Here is a 17,460-nt window from a genome sequence, read left to right as displayed (position 1 = left end):
GTTGGTAGACTACAATGGTCATTTACACCAGACCGATATTTATAAGTTTTGATTCCGTAACCGCCGACTTGTAGCACGGCACACTTGTAGGCTTTTGTAAGACACCGCTTATGCCAGGGGACGCCAACTCAAAACGGGTCGCGGGCCACTTTTCAAATTTCGTAGATGCCGTGGTCCGCATGAATTTATTATCGAGATAAAATAGGCCACATGGATGAACAACGACGCTATCTCATCACCTACTCAGCCCTAATGAATTGATATGTTGGTAAATTTGGGGTACCGGGCTTATCGAACACCTTGAAATATTAATTACGGATTGAGCCGTGAGTTGATTGAGCACAGCGTAGTGTCCTATAAGGTGTGTACACAAGCAAATCTCACGGCTTAGTGAAATAGGTCTACGTCGCACTTTCCCTTTGGTCAAAGGCAATGTGGCGGTAATTTTTGACCGGCTTGCCAAGCATGAAAATTGATAAAACGGGTATTAATCGAAAGCTACCGCGGTACTAATTGCGAAAATATAAATTCTATTCTGCTCGTGGTCCTGGAACCCCCAAAATCAGCTTCGAATGTTGCATTGTAACGGAGTTTGGTATTGTGACGCAACCATGCCGTCTGGGAGCAGGTGAGGAGCAGAGTAAACCGCATGCGTATTGGCCATTGCTGCGCAACCGATTCAGCATTCATACTCTAACTCTCGTGCGCGCTTGCTCCTAAGCTGCTCAGACGGCATGGCTGCGTCACAATACGAAACTCCGTCACAATGCAACATTCAAGGCTTATTTTGGGGGTTCCAGAACCTCGAGCAGAATAGAATTTATATTTTCGCAACCAGCACCGCGGTAGCTTTCGATTGATACCCGTTTTATGAAATTTGCTGCTCGGCAAGTCGGTCAAAAACTACCGTCAAATTGCCTTTGACCAAATGGAAAGTGTGACGTAGACCAATTTCACTGAGCCGTGAGATTTGCTTGTGTCCACACCATATAGTTAATCAGAGATGTATGATCAGAGAGAAGCAGACATGGCGGCGCCTGTATGACAATGCTGTTCTCAAATCCACATTATATCCTCGTCATTATCGGCGAGAAATGGCTTTGAAGTGACATTACTGTCGTTAAAATACATTCATTAAATATCATCATCATCATCATCATTGGTGATGATGATATTTAATGAAATGATTTATTCCTTGTGTATTTGGATAAATGGGCGAATAATGTGTCGATTCAGCAATCCAGCCCGCCAAGTACTTAATTTTCCTATATCCGGCCCGCCGACTGGAGAAGTTGCCCGCCCCTGATATAAACCAACAAATCTCTTTTGCATAATAACAGTGTTGGGATGACTCGAGTCAACTTTTTCGTATGACTTAACTTGACTCGAGTCACTTAGGAAAAATGACTTGACTTGACTTGACTCGGAGCTTCAAAAATGTGCATTGACTCGTGACTCGGGGCAAAATTTACGAATCAATTTCAAGTCATCAAGTAAACGGTGTCGAATAAATCACTGTATCTTGTGTATGTTTGGATTGTTCGAGATAAGAGCAACCAGTCATTCACTAAACCTGCGTTACACTATCCTCCATTGTTAGATCACAAATAAATTGACCGCAAACTAAACGATCACAGCTTACGCTGTCGAAGTAGTAATAGAAGATTATTCTAAATAGCAATGTCTCTGTTTCTTAGTCGGCTCAATGCTTACGTTGCGCAGTGCTCACATTTACCAACCCTCTTGTATGATTTAAATCGAACAAATATAGTTCGTGTGATTATATTCTCACGGATGTGTAGATGGGTAGTGTAGGCTATTGTACCACCATGCATATCAATTTGTTTCAACTTCTCGAAGCTTCGTATTATAGGTCCTATATTTTGACTGATAATAACTGACTGCAGCATGTAGCATTACAGTTCCTCGCGTATTTTATTAACAGCTCTACGTGTGCGTGAGGAATACATCGTGTTTTTGCATGCATATTTAATTAGGTAGGCTATTCGTTATTGATACAAGATAAATGATCAATTATTCTGTCTTTCACACAGCTGGCAAAACGTAATTGACTTTGAATCATCACTTATACTTCGGAAATTCAATTTGACTTGAATTGTGATTTGACTCGTGACTTGACTTGACTTGACTCGAGTAAACATATGAAGTCAAGATCGACCTGGTACGCCTGCTAGATTTGAGCGATATGAATTTCATTGATTGGTTCAATAAGCATCATTCGCTGACTACCTATGTAGTGTATTTTGCTCTTGATGTTGTGTAATTGCGGGTCAGGCTGACAGCAGAGAGTCACTCAATATTCACTGGCGGGAAGCTGGGTATTTCGAGCAAATCTTTGTAACAAAGCACGTAAAATTTTTGAGATTGTCTTGATTTTTTTTATGCTGCCAGCGCCATGCATATAAGAGTGTCTGCAGTTGAAATACAATAACTTTCATCCGAAGATGTTATAATGAAGTGAAAATTGTAATATATGAAAAAGGTTCACAGTGCAGAACCTACCAAGGTTCGTTTGTGAACGTGAACATCTAAATTTCCGAGGTTCACACACAGAACGCGAACGTGAACCTGACGTTCACATCATCCCTACTGTCTAGTGTCCATACCTTTTCTTTAAAATTTTGCTGAAACTGAAAAAATAATTTACGCCAAGACGGTTTTTGGTGAATCTATATCAGCCGTGGCTCTAGTGGGGGTTTCTGTGGCGATGCAGCTCCTACCGGAATTCGAGTGGAATTCAAAATCATTAATATCGCAATATTGAGTCGAATACATTGAATAAGGTCTCTTATTCCTGTTGAGGATTTTCTTTTTTATGACTTTCGAATGGGACCATGGAACGGAAACTCCCGTTTTCCCATTGTTAGGTCACTCTTGACCAGGGGTGGCCTACCTTTTTGCCATTCACGGCCGCATTTCGACTACCCATGTAGCCTATACGGCCGCATTCCAGGGCATAGTCGTAATGAACCAACTGTACGCCAATAAATTCCCGTATTAGAGTGTCTATGTCCATCTCTGGTGAACTCCGGAGTAATCTATTTAATCATATAGGCTTGCTATACGCACCGAAATGCTAGGCTACTGGTCATGCTATGGGCGTGTACAATGTAGCACTAAGCGCGAAAATTTTTCAAGAATTACTATGAACTTCGTGACTGATATTAGTTGTTTTCCACATTACTATCAAGCATTTATCCTTTTTCAGCCAATGGATGTGATTAGATTAACCGGTTGAGTTGATGGAGGGGGTGTTTTCGAAAATTCAGGGCAAGTTATAAATGATGTTGCGTGTTCGGGTGGGCCAATTGTTATTAGTCACTTTGATGCATGCCGTTATTTCTTAACCTCCCATCAGGATTGTCGGTATAGTGAGGATTACACTATTCCGAATTGGTATTTCTATATGGGGCGTATCATTTTCCTCTGCTGTTCGAATATGTAATGTGGTGCTCTAATTTCAAAGGGCCGTACTATTAAAATCGAAAAATGAAGCTATGTTGAATTGCGCGGAGCGCGAAGAAAATTTCAAGATTTATTAAAATCTATCACGAAATCGGGAATTAATTCGTAAATTCAAATTGCACGTCGACGGCCGGCAACACATACTAATTGAATTACTTGTCCACGGTCGCACAAATTTCCTTCTACGGCCGCAGGTTGGCCACCCCTGCTCTTGACTAATTCCAGCATTTTTGGTCAATCGCAACAAATTGCCGTAGGTGAGATGCCATATCATCATACTCCACTTTGGTGACGAAATTATTACCCTAATCAGTTGTTGGTAATCTTGTAACTTGTCACAAAAACAACAACAATCGATGGTTATAATTTTCATCAGATGTCAATGTACAATGCGATGTAATGAACAGATAGGAGGATGTTCTTTCCATTTCTTGTGAGTGCTTTCTTTCTTCGGGTCTTTTTTCTGGGCGAAGAGGAGCCCAGATGAACCTCCGATGGGAATCGAAGCCGGTCCACCGGCTTAGTAGGCACTTATCGTTACCACTACGCTATTTCTGGTTGGAACTGTCTGTGCTTACGCAGTAGTTTGGCCTGAAAACACGTTTTTGGCTTAAAAACTGAAAAATTGTTAATGAAAAAAACTAGTATTTTACCGAAATCTGGCCGTATGAAGAATTCCAGTAGTTGCATCACGTATTATAGTAGAAACAATTAAAATTTGTTGTAGTACAACGAAAGATACTTTCCTACATTCTCGGGTAGAAAGTGTCTGTCCGTACTAATTAAGTAGCTTGACGAGAATAGAGAAAGAACGTTCGACAGCAGCAGTTGTTGGCTGACAACACTGAAGTTGTGCGTACACTGCTGGTGACACACGGGGTTGCTTCATTCCGAATATGCTATCTACATCAGTGGTTCTCAACCGCCGGTCCGCGGACCGGCGGATATTGCGCGAAAATTGGTAGGGCCCTAATACATTCTGTGGACCTAGTCCTCCCCTTACAAGTCAAGGAAAGGATGGTGTGTGCTCGCTTGTACCGAAGCGCATAGAAAAAGCGATTTGCTTGTGTCGACACCATATAGTACACTATGTTCACACCATCCCTAGTAGTAACTGAGTAGAAATTTATGGAGTTACAATCAGAGGTGGTCAGTAACGAAGTAGGGGAGATGTGGTACCGATGGATCAAAAATTGCAAAATGATCTCTGGCCCTCAAATCTTCAGCCGAGAATAGCAGATCTTTTGCTGTCTCAACACTTCGATACAAGCTCTACTTATCGCAGACATATACATGAATATCCGCCTTTTCAAAAAATATTTATAAACGTTTAAAATTTGTTGCTCGAACGTGTCATCGGTCCCCACCCGGTGGTTCCAAAGGCACACGACCATGGGACCTATGAGACGTACGCTCAAAAACTCAAATTTGTTCATTTGTTTTGTTGTGTACTAGAAGCTAAGCTATAGCTATAGCAAGTCAATGAAGAATGTTTCGTCGCGACCTTCAAGAATAAAATAGATTATGTCAACTCAAATGTTGGCATAAAATCTTATTTTGATTTACGCTAAAATTTACAAAATTATTGCCACATACACATTACCTGAAAATCGACATTTTGACTTTCAAATACCTCGTAATAGCGATAAAACACCACACTTGACTACGATTTACAGCCTATATATATGTAGTCGAGTTTCTGTTGGTAAGTGATTAGTTGGTCCATCTATTTTGCTTGATTTGGACATGGTACCATAGGTCCCCCACCCCATAAATATTGTAATTGACTTGAAAATAGTCAACTCAAGGATGGTATTGATTGAAAAAATATGTGCCATTATATAACCTGATACAAGCCCCAAACTTCACATCAAAAATTATGGCGGGTTTGTTAGTCTGAAAGGTGATATAGAAAAATGCAAATGTCGATCCAAATTAACTTTACACCCCCTAAAACGTAAATCATTCATCACAGACCCCATTAACTCACGCAGGTCGAATTTTTTTGCATGTGAAAAAAGATTCTGCCAGCATGCAACTGTAGACAAATTCACGGAGTGTAATCATGGAATTATCATGGAGTATTTTTTAAGCATTTTCGGTCCCAGTGATCCATCGGTACCACATCTCCCCTACTTCTACTTTTTCGAAGTACTCAAGTAGTTTCCCTCTACTTCTGGTACTCAAGTATATATGATTATCGCTACATCTACTTCGTAATATTTTGTGATCTACTTACTTACTTTTGGCTATTTTCAGTTTGTCGAGTAGAAGTATTTTATTCCTTCAATCAGGAAGATAGCCTGAGGAATTTCGGAGCTGTTTTCGCGAAATATAAACATTTAATTTTCATAAAAGTTTAGTAAAGCCCAGAATTTTATTCGCGCTCAGTGAATACGAAGTAACCAGTATGATTTCACGAAAGTATCGGTGAATATAATTTAGGTAGCGGGTTGGCGTGGTTCCGTTCATATTGGCGTCGTTCTTCGCCCATATGAAATATTTCATCACAGGATGTATGGCTCATCATAACGTTTGAAACTGATGTTTCGCAATCTAGCATTTACTTATCATATCGTCATCTAGCAGTCCATGGCGTGTCCTAATCTGGAAAAGTGGACTCTGACTTTTTTTTTAGTTTTAGAGCTGTTTTACCATACCACCTTTGAAACTTTCTGTTTTAAAGACATGAAATACATTTTCCGCTTTTAGAAGTAGTATTTATATTTCACTTTTTATTCCCAGTATCATATACCTTGAGTGCTAATTAATATCAGTTCTTTTGTCTGGATAACATACATATTGAAGTATAAAAGCAAGTGTAATGCCTTTAATTTCCGGAAATAAAGCAACGGGGTTGTAACCAAGTCACAAGTCGATCTCAATTTTATAGTTTTGACTCGAGTCAAGTCGAATCATTTTCAATTCACCACCGAGTCAAGTCCGAGTCCAAGTCACTGAGCAGAGGGTTGAGTCCGAGTCATGGTATTATGACTCGAGTCCGAGTCCAAGTCATTGTGTTGATTGCTCAGTTTCCAGTTAAAGTCTTGTTAAGCCAACTTTTTATAACTCTGTTTGTTGATATCGAATGGTTCGCATTTATAATTTACTAAATTTCCTCACTTTTAGTAGTTTATGGCCGCATTTGCAATTACCAGTACTGATAGACAAAATCCCAATAGTCTGGTAATTTTACTATTCTTCGAAATTACAATGAAATGTAGGTCTTGGCCGTCTGAGTCTCGAGTCATATGACGTGGTTCGAGTCATGCGCACTGACTCGAGTCCAAGTCGAGTCAATACACAGATTGACTCGAGTCGAGTCATTTCCGTATTTTGAGAAAATGACTCGAGTTATTACAACCCTGTAAAGCAACACAATATAGCATTTTACGATCCACCATATTTTTTATTCACGTTTACTAATCGCGCAAAGTGTTTACGCCATATCCTATACAATTTCTCCGTATTGCTCTTCGACTAAACTACGGGCCTTGTAATATGAGGGAGTGCGCCATACCATGATATTTTCTAAAACGTGCTGTTCGAATAAGCAGAGGATTAATATCGCATTTCCATATCAATACTATCATTTTCATCCCATGATGCGGACGAATGCTTATGCTGTCGAAAATTGAATACCTTCTGGTATGCATCAATATGAATCAAGCTCGGCACCTTCCGCATAGCTCAATTTGCACCTCTTGACAATCCATGCGAACGAATTATGATCGTTTTCACAACTACTTACTTGAGTAGATTTAAAGTCAGTCAATTCTACTTCAAGTAGTTTTAGGTTGCTTATGTAATACGTACTTCTACTCGTACTTGAGTAGATTTTTTTCGTCGCTACTTCTACTTCTACTTGAGTAGCTTTCTTGACTACTTTGACCACCTCTGGTTACAATTACTTCTACTTGAGTAGCAATGCTGAATACTTTGACTTCTCTGATTCTTGAGATAATGTTAGAAGCGAAGCTCCCCAGAAGTTTTGTTTATCTACCTATGGGGGCCCAAAGACCGACGTTTAGGGGGGCTGACGAAGTGCTGTGTCTGCCCTGGTTTCAGAGATGAGCATGGATTAGGATTAGGTTTTGAAAAACCAGGATTTGGATTGGATTAGGATTAGAGATTTTCTTCTGAAAGGATTAGGATTTGGATTGGATTTACCGATTTTTGGGGGAGATTGATATGTCGTGTGGCGAATGGCGACAAACTTTATTCAGATCAGTTATTAATGTACTTATGGTACACTCGGTGCCAATGAGCATGAGAGGTGCAGCCATGTGCCAAGTTATCGAAAATCAAGAGAATTGCTGGCTGTGAAAGAAAAATTCCCAATTCCTCCCTTGCATAAATAGCCTTTTTTCTGAATTTCAAGTTGGAATCGGATTAGGATTGGACATGGACTTTAATATGCAAAAGTTCTGGATTAGGATTTGAAGCTTCGGATTAGGACATAGAAATTCCAAATCCGCTCATCTTTGGTTTGGAGGGTAAACACTGAAGCAGATATCTAAATGGCATCGTAATAGCAACCATGATTAGCAACTACACCACATACAAACATGATGAAAACGGAGAAGAGATGCAAATGCGTCATTCTTGGGAACTTCACAGTAGAAACAATGTTGACAGTATTTATAAAATATTTATTATCATAAGAAATACTGTTACTGGCAAGAAGTATAACTCATTCGTAAAAAGAAGATGTAGAATTTGTAAATAAATTCTGGACAACTATCAAAAGTTGCAATTTCGTTAACGTTTTGACTAGATGCAGAAAGTGCTTTTAAAACGTAACACATTGTCATTCATCCATTACCTAGCTAATCTATCATTGTATCCAAAGTCTTGACCCTGAACAATATGGCAAACTGTGATGCAAAAATGTGACGTTTAGAAATCCACGACAATGAAATGAGATAACCAAACATTTCAGAATTATTTATGATAGTGGTGATGTGCGAGTTATCTTGTGTATTATGGTTTCAATATTTCGATATCAGAGTTGGGCAAATTTGCATTCATTAGGCACGCTGAACAATTCACGCACCTCATGTCAGGGTGCCACATGGCTTTGTGATAGGAACAAAATATACGCAGAGCACAGTGTTAAATCTTCGCGTCTTTCAAGAGTTCTTTCACCATCTTTTCATACTCCTCAGGATGGTATCTCAAATTTTGTGCATGTTGTGACTGCTTCCATTTCTTTTCGGTAACTGTGCTTCTCTTTTCCCATGATGTGTGTAATTCTTGATAGGCCTGTAAGGGTGCAACGGTATGACAATGAAAATACAATGGCGATGTTGACAATTGCCACAAAAATAGAACATCAATCATTTGAAGGTATACGATCGCATCTAATCCTGAGACAAAAGACTGAATGAATTTTCAATTACTGCCGATAGCTGTCGCAACACAGGAGTGTATATTGAACATCCGCACTTGTGAATCTAATTTCAATTATCTGACGAGTTTCAGCTTTTTTTTATATGCAAAAAAGGAATTAATCAGTTCAGTCCTTTAGGTAAATTCTCAAAATCTTCGATATGGTATGCTTACTTATTTCTCATTAGCTGATTTTTATTTCTGTTACCAGCATCATCTTCATGAATAAAAGTGAAGCAAATCATAATCTAGACCAGAATATAACACTAAGAAAAGTATTCAAGTTGATGGACATTGCTCAGAAGCAGTTACAGTAGTCGTTGCTGGTACTCAAGTACAAGTAGAAGTAAAGTCATAAATTTCTACCTAATTAAAAAATTGCATAATAACTATTGATGTGATCAAGTCAAAATTGACAGATTTGATAAGTACTAAAGTCATAAGCTTCAAAAGTAGCTTAGGATAAGGCGTCGCATGACATAATTTTGTTGGTCAATCAGCGGCGGAGTTTTGTAAAATTGCTAGATGCCTCTTTATGACAAACACAAAATGACTTGGGACACAATGAATATAGGTGTAAGTTTAACAATTATGTTGCTGTCCTATAAAATCTGCATCATACGGTTTTGGTCGCAATTTCACTCATGTTTCAAGCGATGCGAATCTATCAGTGCTGGGATGACTCGAGTCACCTTTTTCGTATGACTTGACTTGAGCAACTTTGACAAAATGACTTGACTTGACTCGGCGTATCAGAAATGTGGATTGACTCGCGACTTGGACAAAATTCAAGAGTCAATTTCAAGTCATCAGTGTCGATAAAATCACTGTATCTTGCATATGTTCGGACTGTTTGCGAAACGCTGGTGGAACCCGTGAGAGCGACCAATCATTCAATGACCGTGCGTTTCACCGAGCCTCCATTGCTCTCTCACAAATAAATTGACCGCAAACGAAGTAATCGAAGCTTACAGGTTACGTTGCCGTAGACTAGTAGTGCTGTAATAAATGAGCAAAATGTCTATTTCTGTTCTCTGATTTTACCTTGACCAATCCACTTGTTTTATTGTAGTTGAGTTCGAATATAGTTTATATAGTCCTCAACCATTGGCGCAAGCTCGGATTGTATCATATCAATTTGTAAATGGGTAATGCATGGCATCTTATCAATTCGTTTCTCTATTCTCTATTTTGGCTGGAAACTATGAACTGAGGCTATGCAATTACTTGCGTAGTTTAGCGATACAGCGCCTTCTTGTGTGTATGTATATATTCAACTCTATATTCGTTCATCGGTTCAACATCAATGAACACTCAATCTGTATTTCAGACCGCTAGCAAAATGCAATGACGTAATCACTAATCATGCCTCATACTCCGAAAAGGCAACTTGACTTGAATTGTGACTTGACTCATGACTTGACTCGAGTCACCTCCAAAAATCGAGTGACTTGACTTGACTCGAGTCGAAATGTGCAATGACTCGAAATGACTCGTGACTGGAAGGTAGTGACTTGATCCAAACACTGGAATCTATAAGTTGAACAATATGTAAATCATAAAAAACTGTTGTACCGATAGTAAAAGTGGAACTTAGTAGAATTAGCCTAGTTGTCAATGACCATCTCCGTGAGTGGGTGGGTGGAGGATAGTATTATGAATGTGAGACACTGGAAATAACTAAGAATTAGAGACAACTCTATTAACAAATAGTAAAAATAAAAAGTAGAAAGCAATGAGTTGAGGAATTAACCTGTGGTATTTGCATGGGATCATCTTCTGCAGCGCATATCATTGAAGGTGCTGATGGCGCATGATGCTTGAACGTGTCAATCAATTCATCGTACAATGAAACGGTGTCTTTGGCAAAAGAAAAGTACATCAAACAGAGTCTGCTATAGAGACTGGCTAACAATTGCGATTTTGGGCTGAGCATTTTACCCACACCATATGCCATTTCATTCAACGTTCCGACAACAGGACTATCGCACACTTGAGCTGCAATAGAGTCACGGACGATTTGATATGTTTCTGGATGATTTTTCATTTGATGAAGCATCAGAGCGTAGAAATAGCAACCCACTGAAGACGAGTGGATTACAATTTTCGCATGATCATTTCCACTTTCCGACATCATCATCAAACTGTCCAAAATTACTGCGCTTCTTTGAAGGCCCGATTTCGGAAAGATGAAGTCTTTCAGATTGGCTTGATATACGAGCGATTGCAAGCCGTGTCGTTGGTACAAATCTTCATACTTTTTGATGGCTGGTTTTGGCGCGTTAAGCCACGGAAGTATCACAACAATTCCTTTTCTTCCGAGCCCGCCATTACTGCTGTTGGACGCATGGCGCACTTGAATCCCAGTGTTACAGCAACTATATTGAGTAAATCCGGTAATTCCGTCATGCACAGAACAACAGTTTATCTTCACCAGTCTATTTGACAACTGGTTCAGTAACATATTTTTGAAAACAACAACCTGTTTAAGTGATAGTAAAGATGCATTATTTTCCAAAGCAATGACAAGTAAAAGCATGACGGGTGATCATATACGGGTGTAAGAGGGGGTGATGAGTAATACAAGACATGTATAGGTCCATTATTATGTGGATAGAAATTCGGCCAAGATTGACAATGATGTCAGAGGCTCCCCATTGTCGACAATCCCGCATAAACCTAGAACTAATTCTACAAATAGGTATCGTATCTTGAGGTACAAAACCTCAATATCGCAACAAACAATATACCGGTATCCATGCCAAATCTATTTCACTCTAGAAATCGCTTGACTATGCAAATGACCAGCATTACCCAAATCCTCACTGCGCAATTTGCTATTTGGCGACAGCAATGCAGCACTCATCGAACCGCCCATATTTTACGAAATATTATAGATTTTGTGTAGCTATTCGTGTAAACCACTCACCACAATATCGAACCGAGACCATCTACCTAAAATGGTTAATACATATTAGAAAAACATTGCTGCAAGATTCAAAATATCGAGGCTCTGTCAGGTCTCAAGTAAAACTGTAGCTGGTAGTGTAGTATAGACGTATAGACATGATAAGTGAAGACAACATTTAAGCTGTTTGGTGAATTCAATGGTTCCGTAACCGTGATCGGGTAAAGTTACTAGCGTTATGCCACTAAAGCAAAGGAATAACCCATACCGGGCCATACGGGACAATTAAGGTCGCCGAGCTATAAGATTACTGGCTTTCCTGATACGGTTACGCTATAAAGATTCCACAACACCCTTAGGGTATTTCCTAATAACGTGGCCACAGTTACTAACTACACTGCAGTCACGACTCACAACATACTATCGCGAGCAACGAACTGATATTTAGAGCAGCCTCAGATTTGCAATCGACTGCCGAGTCACCAGCTGACCGCGAGAGGTTCAGCGTCAGAGAAGAGTTGGCAAAGATGGCTGGGTTTTGCTTCAGCAGAAGAAATTGCTTTGTTTTATATCTGCTATTGTTGGCAGTATCGTGTCAGTGTGACGATAATCCCGTTTGTGAGGATGGAGCCGACTGTTCTTCGACAATCGGCGATCAAAATTCAAGAGACGCGTGGTTGCCGTTCCGTGTAACAAGCAAAGATAAATGGATTGCTTTCGACCGGTAGGCTGATGTTTATGGAGCTCTAGGGACTGCAATCACAATCTGGTAGCTATTCGTGGATCCGTAATATTCAGCTACAGGCTATAGTTTTTGTTATGTGGTATTGCTGACGGTCGGGTTAATATACACTTTTTTTGAGACAAACCCGACATAATGTAAACAAATTTCTTGCTTCTCCATGCCGAGGCGACATTTCTTCCAATCACATGTAGAGAGACGATATTTCCGTAGTCGCGCAACTATTACGAAGATAAATGGTTGTATAGTACTACCAAGGATCTCAGCAGAACTGCAATCACAGTAATCAAGGCTTGACGCACGAAATTTATCATGATAAAGTGCACGAAGACAGAACGCGAATCGAGAAATGGTATTATAAAGACGCGCCATATATATTTAATGGTGCTTTTCACTATCATAACATGTATAATGTCGTCATAGAGGGATGTTTAGAAAATGCATGACACTACATCATGTTGAAACACGTCATACGAGGAGCAGATCGAGCGTAAAACTTAAAAATAAAATTATAAATAAGACGCAGAATAATTCTACTAATACAACACATACAACTCCAAGAGTCCGTTCTGCGTATAAAAAAATTTGAAACCAAGTTTTCTGTAGGTTCTCGTGGGTTATATGATAGTTTCTGGTATCACGTTGTATAAGTCCCAGAGTTATATCAAACGTGCGTATTAGTTTAGTTATGACTAAAGCTTCTAATGAATTCCAATACATTCCCTTCCATCAGAGCTGGTCAGTAATGAAGTACTTTTTCGAAGTAGGCCTACTCAAGTAGTTTTCCAATACTTGCAGTAATTGCTTTTAATTTTCAATAATCAAAGTCAAGTAAAACCTAGAATTTTCGTCGCGCTTCGCGCAAAGTAGCTATGGGGTGACAGTGTTCTCACAAAAGTATCTGTGAATATAATTGAAGTATAAGCGGGTTGTGTGGTTCAGTTCACACCGCGTTGTCGCCCATATGACATATGTTTCATCACAGTAAATACGGCTCATCAAAACGTTTCGAACTTCCGTTTCGCCATCTAGCAACACACAGCGTGTCCTAATCTGGAAAAGTGGTCTCCGATTATTTCGAGAGTTAGACATGTTTTAGAAATGATTTAAAGCCAGTCAATAATCCTACTTCTAGCCTACTTGAAGTAGTTTTAGATTGCTTTCAAAAGTACTACTTCTACTCGTACCTGAGTAGATTTTTTTCGTCGCTACTTCTACTGGAGTAGCTTTCTTGACTACTTTGACCACCTCTGCCTTGCATATCCATATCCAGCACTTCGTTCTTTTGGACCGATTCGACGATATCATCGCTAGATATTTCGTAAATTATAGTTTGTATCTCGGGTCAAACGGTACGAATATAGTCGTTGACATTGAAAAATACCGGATTCCAGTTATTTTTGTCGCAAATGCTCTTGTAAAAGAAATTCTCCGATGCGAAACCCTAGCTTAACTTTGAACCACCTAAATATGATCATAACGAAGTTAATCAGTAATCAGGCTTGCTTGAACTCGCTCCGTGACCTATGATGGAGGGCAGACGGCCACGTTTTGGAACACCGAACGTCTCCATCGCACGGAACTGTGTTATATATGTATTATGGTTACTTTAGTGAATATGGTGAATATTATTCGCCTAGTAAAGTTTCAATTATGCAAACGCAGTCTTATAGATATCTCATATCTTCATATACAGCTTGGCGGAAAAGTATAGCAATTGGCACGAAAGCGCTCTTCAAAACGACGAAATACCGTGCAAGTCTAAGAAGACAGTTGTGTTCACGCCCAATGCCGGTCTCGGCGACAGCATAGGAGCGTTAACCACCGGATATTTATATGCACTGAGATCAGGAAGGTGAGCAACCCCATCCCCATCGGACCACCATAAATCTTCACGCGCTGACGCTACCAGAAGGAGATGTTCTCATTGTGCTGATTTCATACTCGTGCGTTTCGTGTATACATCGAGTTGAATTTAAAACAAAAATCAATTTAAAACAATCATGTTTCAAACATGCCCCATATTTTATTGTTACTTTTTGTTGTTGTTGTTTTATTATATGTGACGTCACAGTCGAATGACATTGACAATTGAAAATATAGGTTGAATATGGCTCTTTTTTCGAAAAAGGCTTCCGACCTTCTTAAACGAGCCGAAAATATCTCTGACCAGGTCTACATTGTAATGCATCATTTTTTCGGTCGGGGTCATATCATCGGAAGAACATCCATTCAGTACCAATGATTTAAAACTACATGTCATAACTGTTGAACCGATGACGATTTCGAGGCTTCCAACCATCTACGTCGACAAAATCGGGTGTAAATCGTCCGTAGGCTCATACTACATGTTTAGTATTTACAGGGTTACCATACGCCCTGCTTTAAGAGAATTTGCCCTCCTTTTCAGCCTAAAAGGCCCTGAAAGACCACGTAAGACGTTAAATTTCTGCCTGAAAGATAGATGCCGGGTTACGCGAGAGTAAGATCTGAAGAATGACCTTTTTTTAGTCAACACAACAAAAGTAACGTTAAAGGCGGGAAATTCGGTAGTCTAGCCAAAGTGAGGACCTATTCTTTTTAGTCAACACAGCAAGATTTCCAGTAGAAATAACAAAATCAGCTGTTTTCAATTTCGGTAAACTAACTTTTATGATTTGATAACAGTGTCCTCCAATCCATATTCCAAAATATGGTAACACTAATTTACACAATTATGGCGTCATTTACAACTTTTTGAAAAAAATGTTGTTGTTTTTAAATGGTATTTTTTTCAAAACACTGTTTAAAACATGCAATAAATAAAATGTATTAAAGCGCCGTTTGCTTTAAATGCAACCCTCCGTCTATACCTCTCTATGTCTTCAGTAGTGCAATGTCTCTCAGCAATTTTCGTTCATACAATTGCACATTATATCAGATCCGATATCATTATATGATTGTAAAAGTTAAGCAAACCTCTTGCATGAAACATCGACAAGTTATACTCTTTCTTGTCGGATAGCGTAACTATGGCGACTATTGATGACTTACCAAATGTCCTGCTATAGCCACGATGGCAACCAAACAGCACAACTAACTGTATCTGCACAACACAGTACTGCTTGAAACTCAACAATTTACCCTACTGAACCCTAACAGGCTGTTTTTCATCGACTGGAAGCCGTACCCGTGGTCTGTGATGTTCAAGTCATTGCCATTTCGTTACAACTATCAAGAGGTTGTCAAGATGAAGACGAAATCGGGAAAACCGCTCATCTGTCCACTGGAAGATGACCCTTCCTCGTTTTTGCACGGTCATATCACAACCAATCATCCATTAACAAAAGATGCGGAACGTTGGGATTTCGTGAGTTGGCTACACCGTTTCATAAATAGCACGACGTCGCCAACAATCATCCACAATATACTAGAATCGACCGTGTGTCGAATGGTGTATGGGCGGAGTTGAGCGGAAATGAAATTTCGTAATCCATAATTCCATTCATAACATAAACAAAACCAAGTTCAAATCCGGTAATGACTAGTCATAAAGTGATAGATATATTAGTTATGCTATTGTGCTGTCGCATAGCAATAAAGGCGAAGTCAAAACTGACATATGCTTTACAAATACGACTATATTACTGATGCATCACACAGCATCGAGAAGAGGTACGCGAAAAGTCGCAGTCTAAACCTTGGTTCTAAAACCTTGGTATCATTTTATATTATTCACAGCACACCGATTATCAAAGCATCAACGATTACTTTTTGCAACCTGCGAAAAAAGTCGAAAAAATTATAAGGACCGTCCGTGACGGCCCGTTCAGCGACGCCGAACTACCGGACGATCAAATCCTCCACAAGGTAGCAGTGGTGATGCGTACCGGGATCGGCGAATACAATCAGTTCCTGTCGCCGGGCGACGAAAAGATTTTCGTCTCGTGCTTCCGAAACTACGCGGAGCAATACCAGAAAAGAGCGGGCGACCGCATGGTCAAATTTGTTGTATTTGTCACTTCAGACCACGACCAGACCAAGCAAAACGCGATCGCGGATTTGCGGCGACATTCCGGAGATTTTAGCCTCGAGGTAGTCACTCTGAACGACTCTGCCATCCACGTGATGCACGTTTCGCGCGCAGAATCGAGAGAGGACGTGGTTCGCGAGAAGCTACACAAAACGATTGCGGAGTTCTTTCTGATCGGGATGTGCGACGCAAAATTTCTTACGCACGGCAGCCTGTTCGGACGGGCCGCCGTGGAGAGGGGCGGTGGGCCGGAGGAGACGAAATTTTATATCAGCGATAGCAAATGCGACGGGAAACGCGAGAAGTATTCGTATTTGGAGTGCCACAAGCCGAAGTATCCGGAGATATGTAATTTGTCGTGACCGCCTTCAAAAGACGTCTAACGTTTATTATTTTTTGCGTTTCGTTACGATTGCAGAATAAAGACTCTCTCTCTCTCTCTCTCTCTCTCTCGAATCGCCAAAGACGAGAAAATTTCTGTAGTGCTGTTTCCCGTTAACACAGTGGTACCTTGTAAAGACTGAAAAGTGTCGAAACAATTCGGAAGACTGGCAAACACCTACCGTATCCCCCAATTTTTACTTGAAAATAGTAGAATCTGGCCATTTTCGCGAACATACATCATGCGATGGCGCTTCGGCGCGTACATGATTATTAGGATTCTACCTTCTACGTTGCTAAATCATTTACGTAATTACTGCCGTGATAGATCTATACATTTTTAAATTCATAAGCTATTGTATTTATCTGGAAGAAGCGTTCTAAAACAGACAGCCAAAAGATTTAGTATCGTTTCTGACCGACACTAAAAGTCTTTGACAATTTGTATTAATTATTTGATTACTTGGGGGTCTAGGGTTACCATATTTTGGAAATCTGAAAAGAGGACACCTTTTCAGAATTTTCAGACTTACAATATCG

The 17,460-nt window shown here is 39.9% G+C and overlaps 2 protein-coding genes across 2 annotated transcripts; one reads left to right on the top strand and one right to left on the bottom strand.

Annotated features, from left to right (window-relative positions):
• Window positions 1–7,424: 7,424 nt before the first annotated feature.
• On the bottom strand, window positions 7,425–11,875 carry LOC145455575 (uncharacterized). Its single transcript, XM_080333560.1, has 2 exons — window positions 10,631–11,875; window positions 7,425–8,751 (listed from the first exon to the last, which is right to left on the bottom strand). Exons 1-2 carry the CDS (start codon window positions 11,414–11,416, stop codon window positions 8,602–8,604), a joined length of 936 nt encoding a protein of 311 aa, XP_080189686.1. The 5' UTR covers window positions 11,417–11,875; the 3' UTR covers window positions 7,425–8,601.
• Window positions 11,876–12,069: 194 nt separating this feature from the next.
• On the top strand, window positions 12,070–17,367 carry LOC145455572 (uncharacterized). The gene is made up of 4 exons (XM_080333558.1): window positions 12,070–12,509; window positions 14,224–14,382; window positions 15,669–15,876; window positions 16,248–17,367. The coding sequence occupies exons 1-4, from the start codon at window positions 12,313–12,315 to the stop codon at window positions 16,899–16,901; spliced, it is 1,218 nt and encodes a 405-aa protein (XP_080189684.1). The 5' UTR covers window positions 12,070–12,312; the 3' UTR covers window positions 16,902–17,367.
• Window positions 17,368–17,460: the final 93 nt, after the last annotated feature.

Source organism: Botryllus schlosseri, chromosome 14, assembly GCF_051294905.1.
Source record: "Botryllus schlosseri isolate E-star chromosome 14, Bs_hap1, whole genome shotgun sequence".
Classification (NCBI taxonomy): domain Eukaryota; kingdom Metazoa; phylum Chordata; class Ascidiacea; order Stolidobranchia; family Styelidae; genus Botryllus; species Botryllus schlosseri.
The sequence above is the reverse complement of the archived record's forward strand: the minus strand, read 5'-3'. Positions and strand labels throughout refer to the sequence as shown.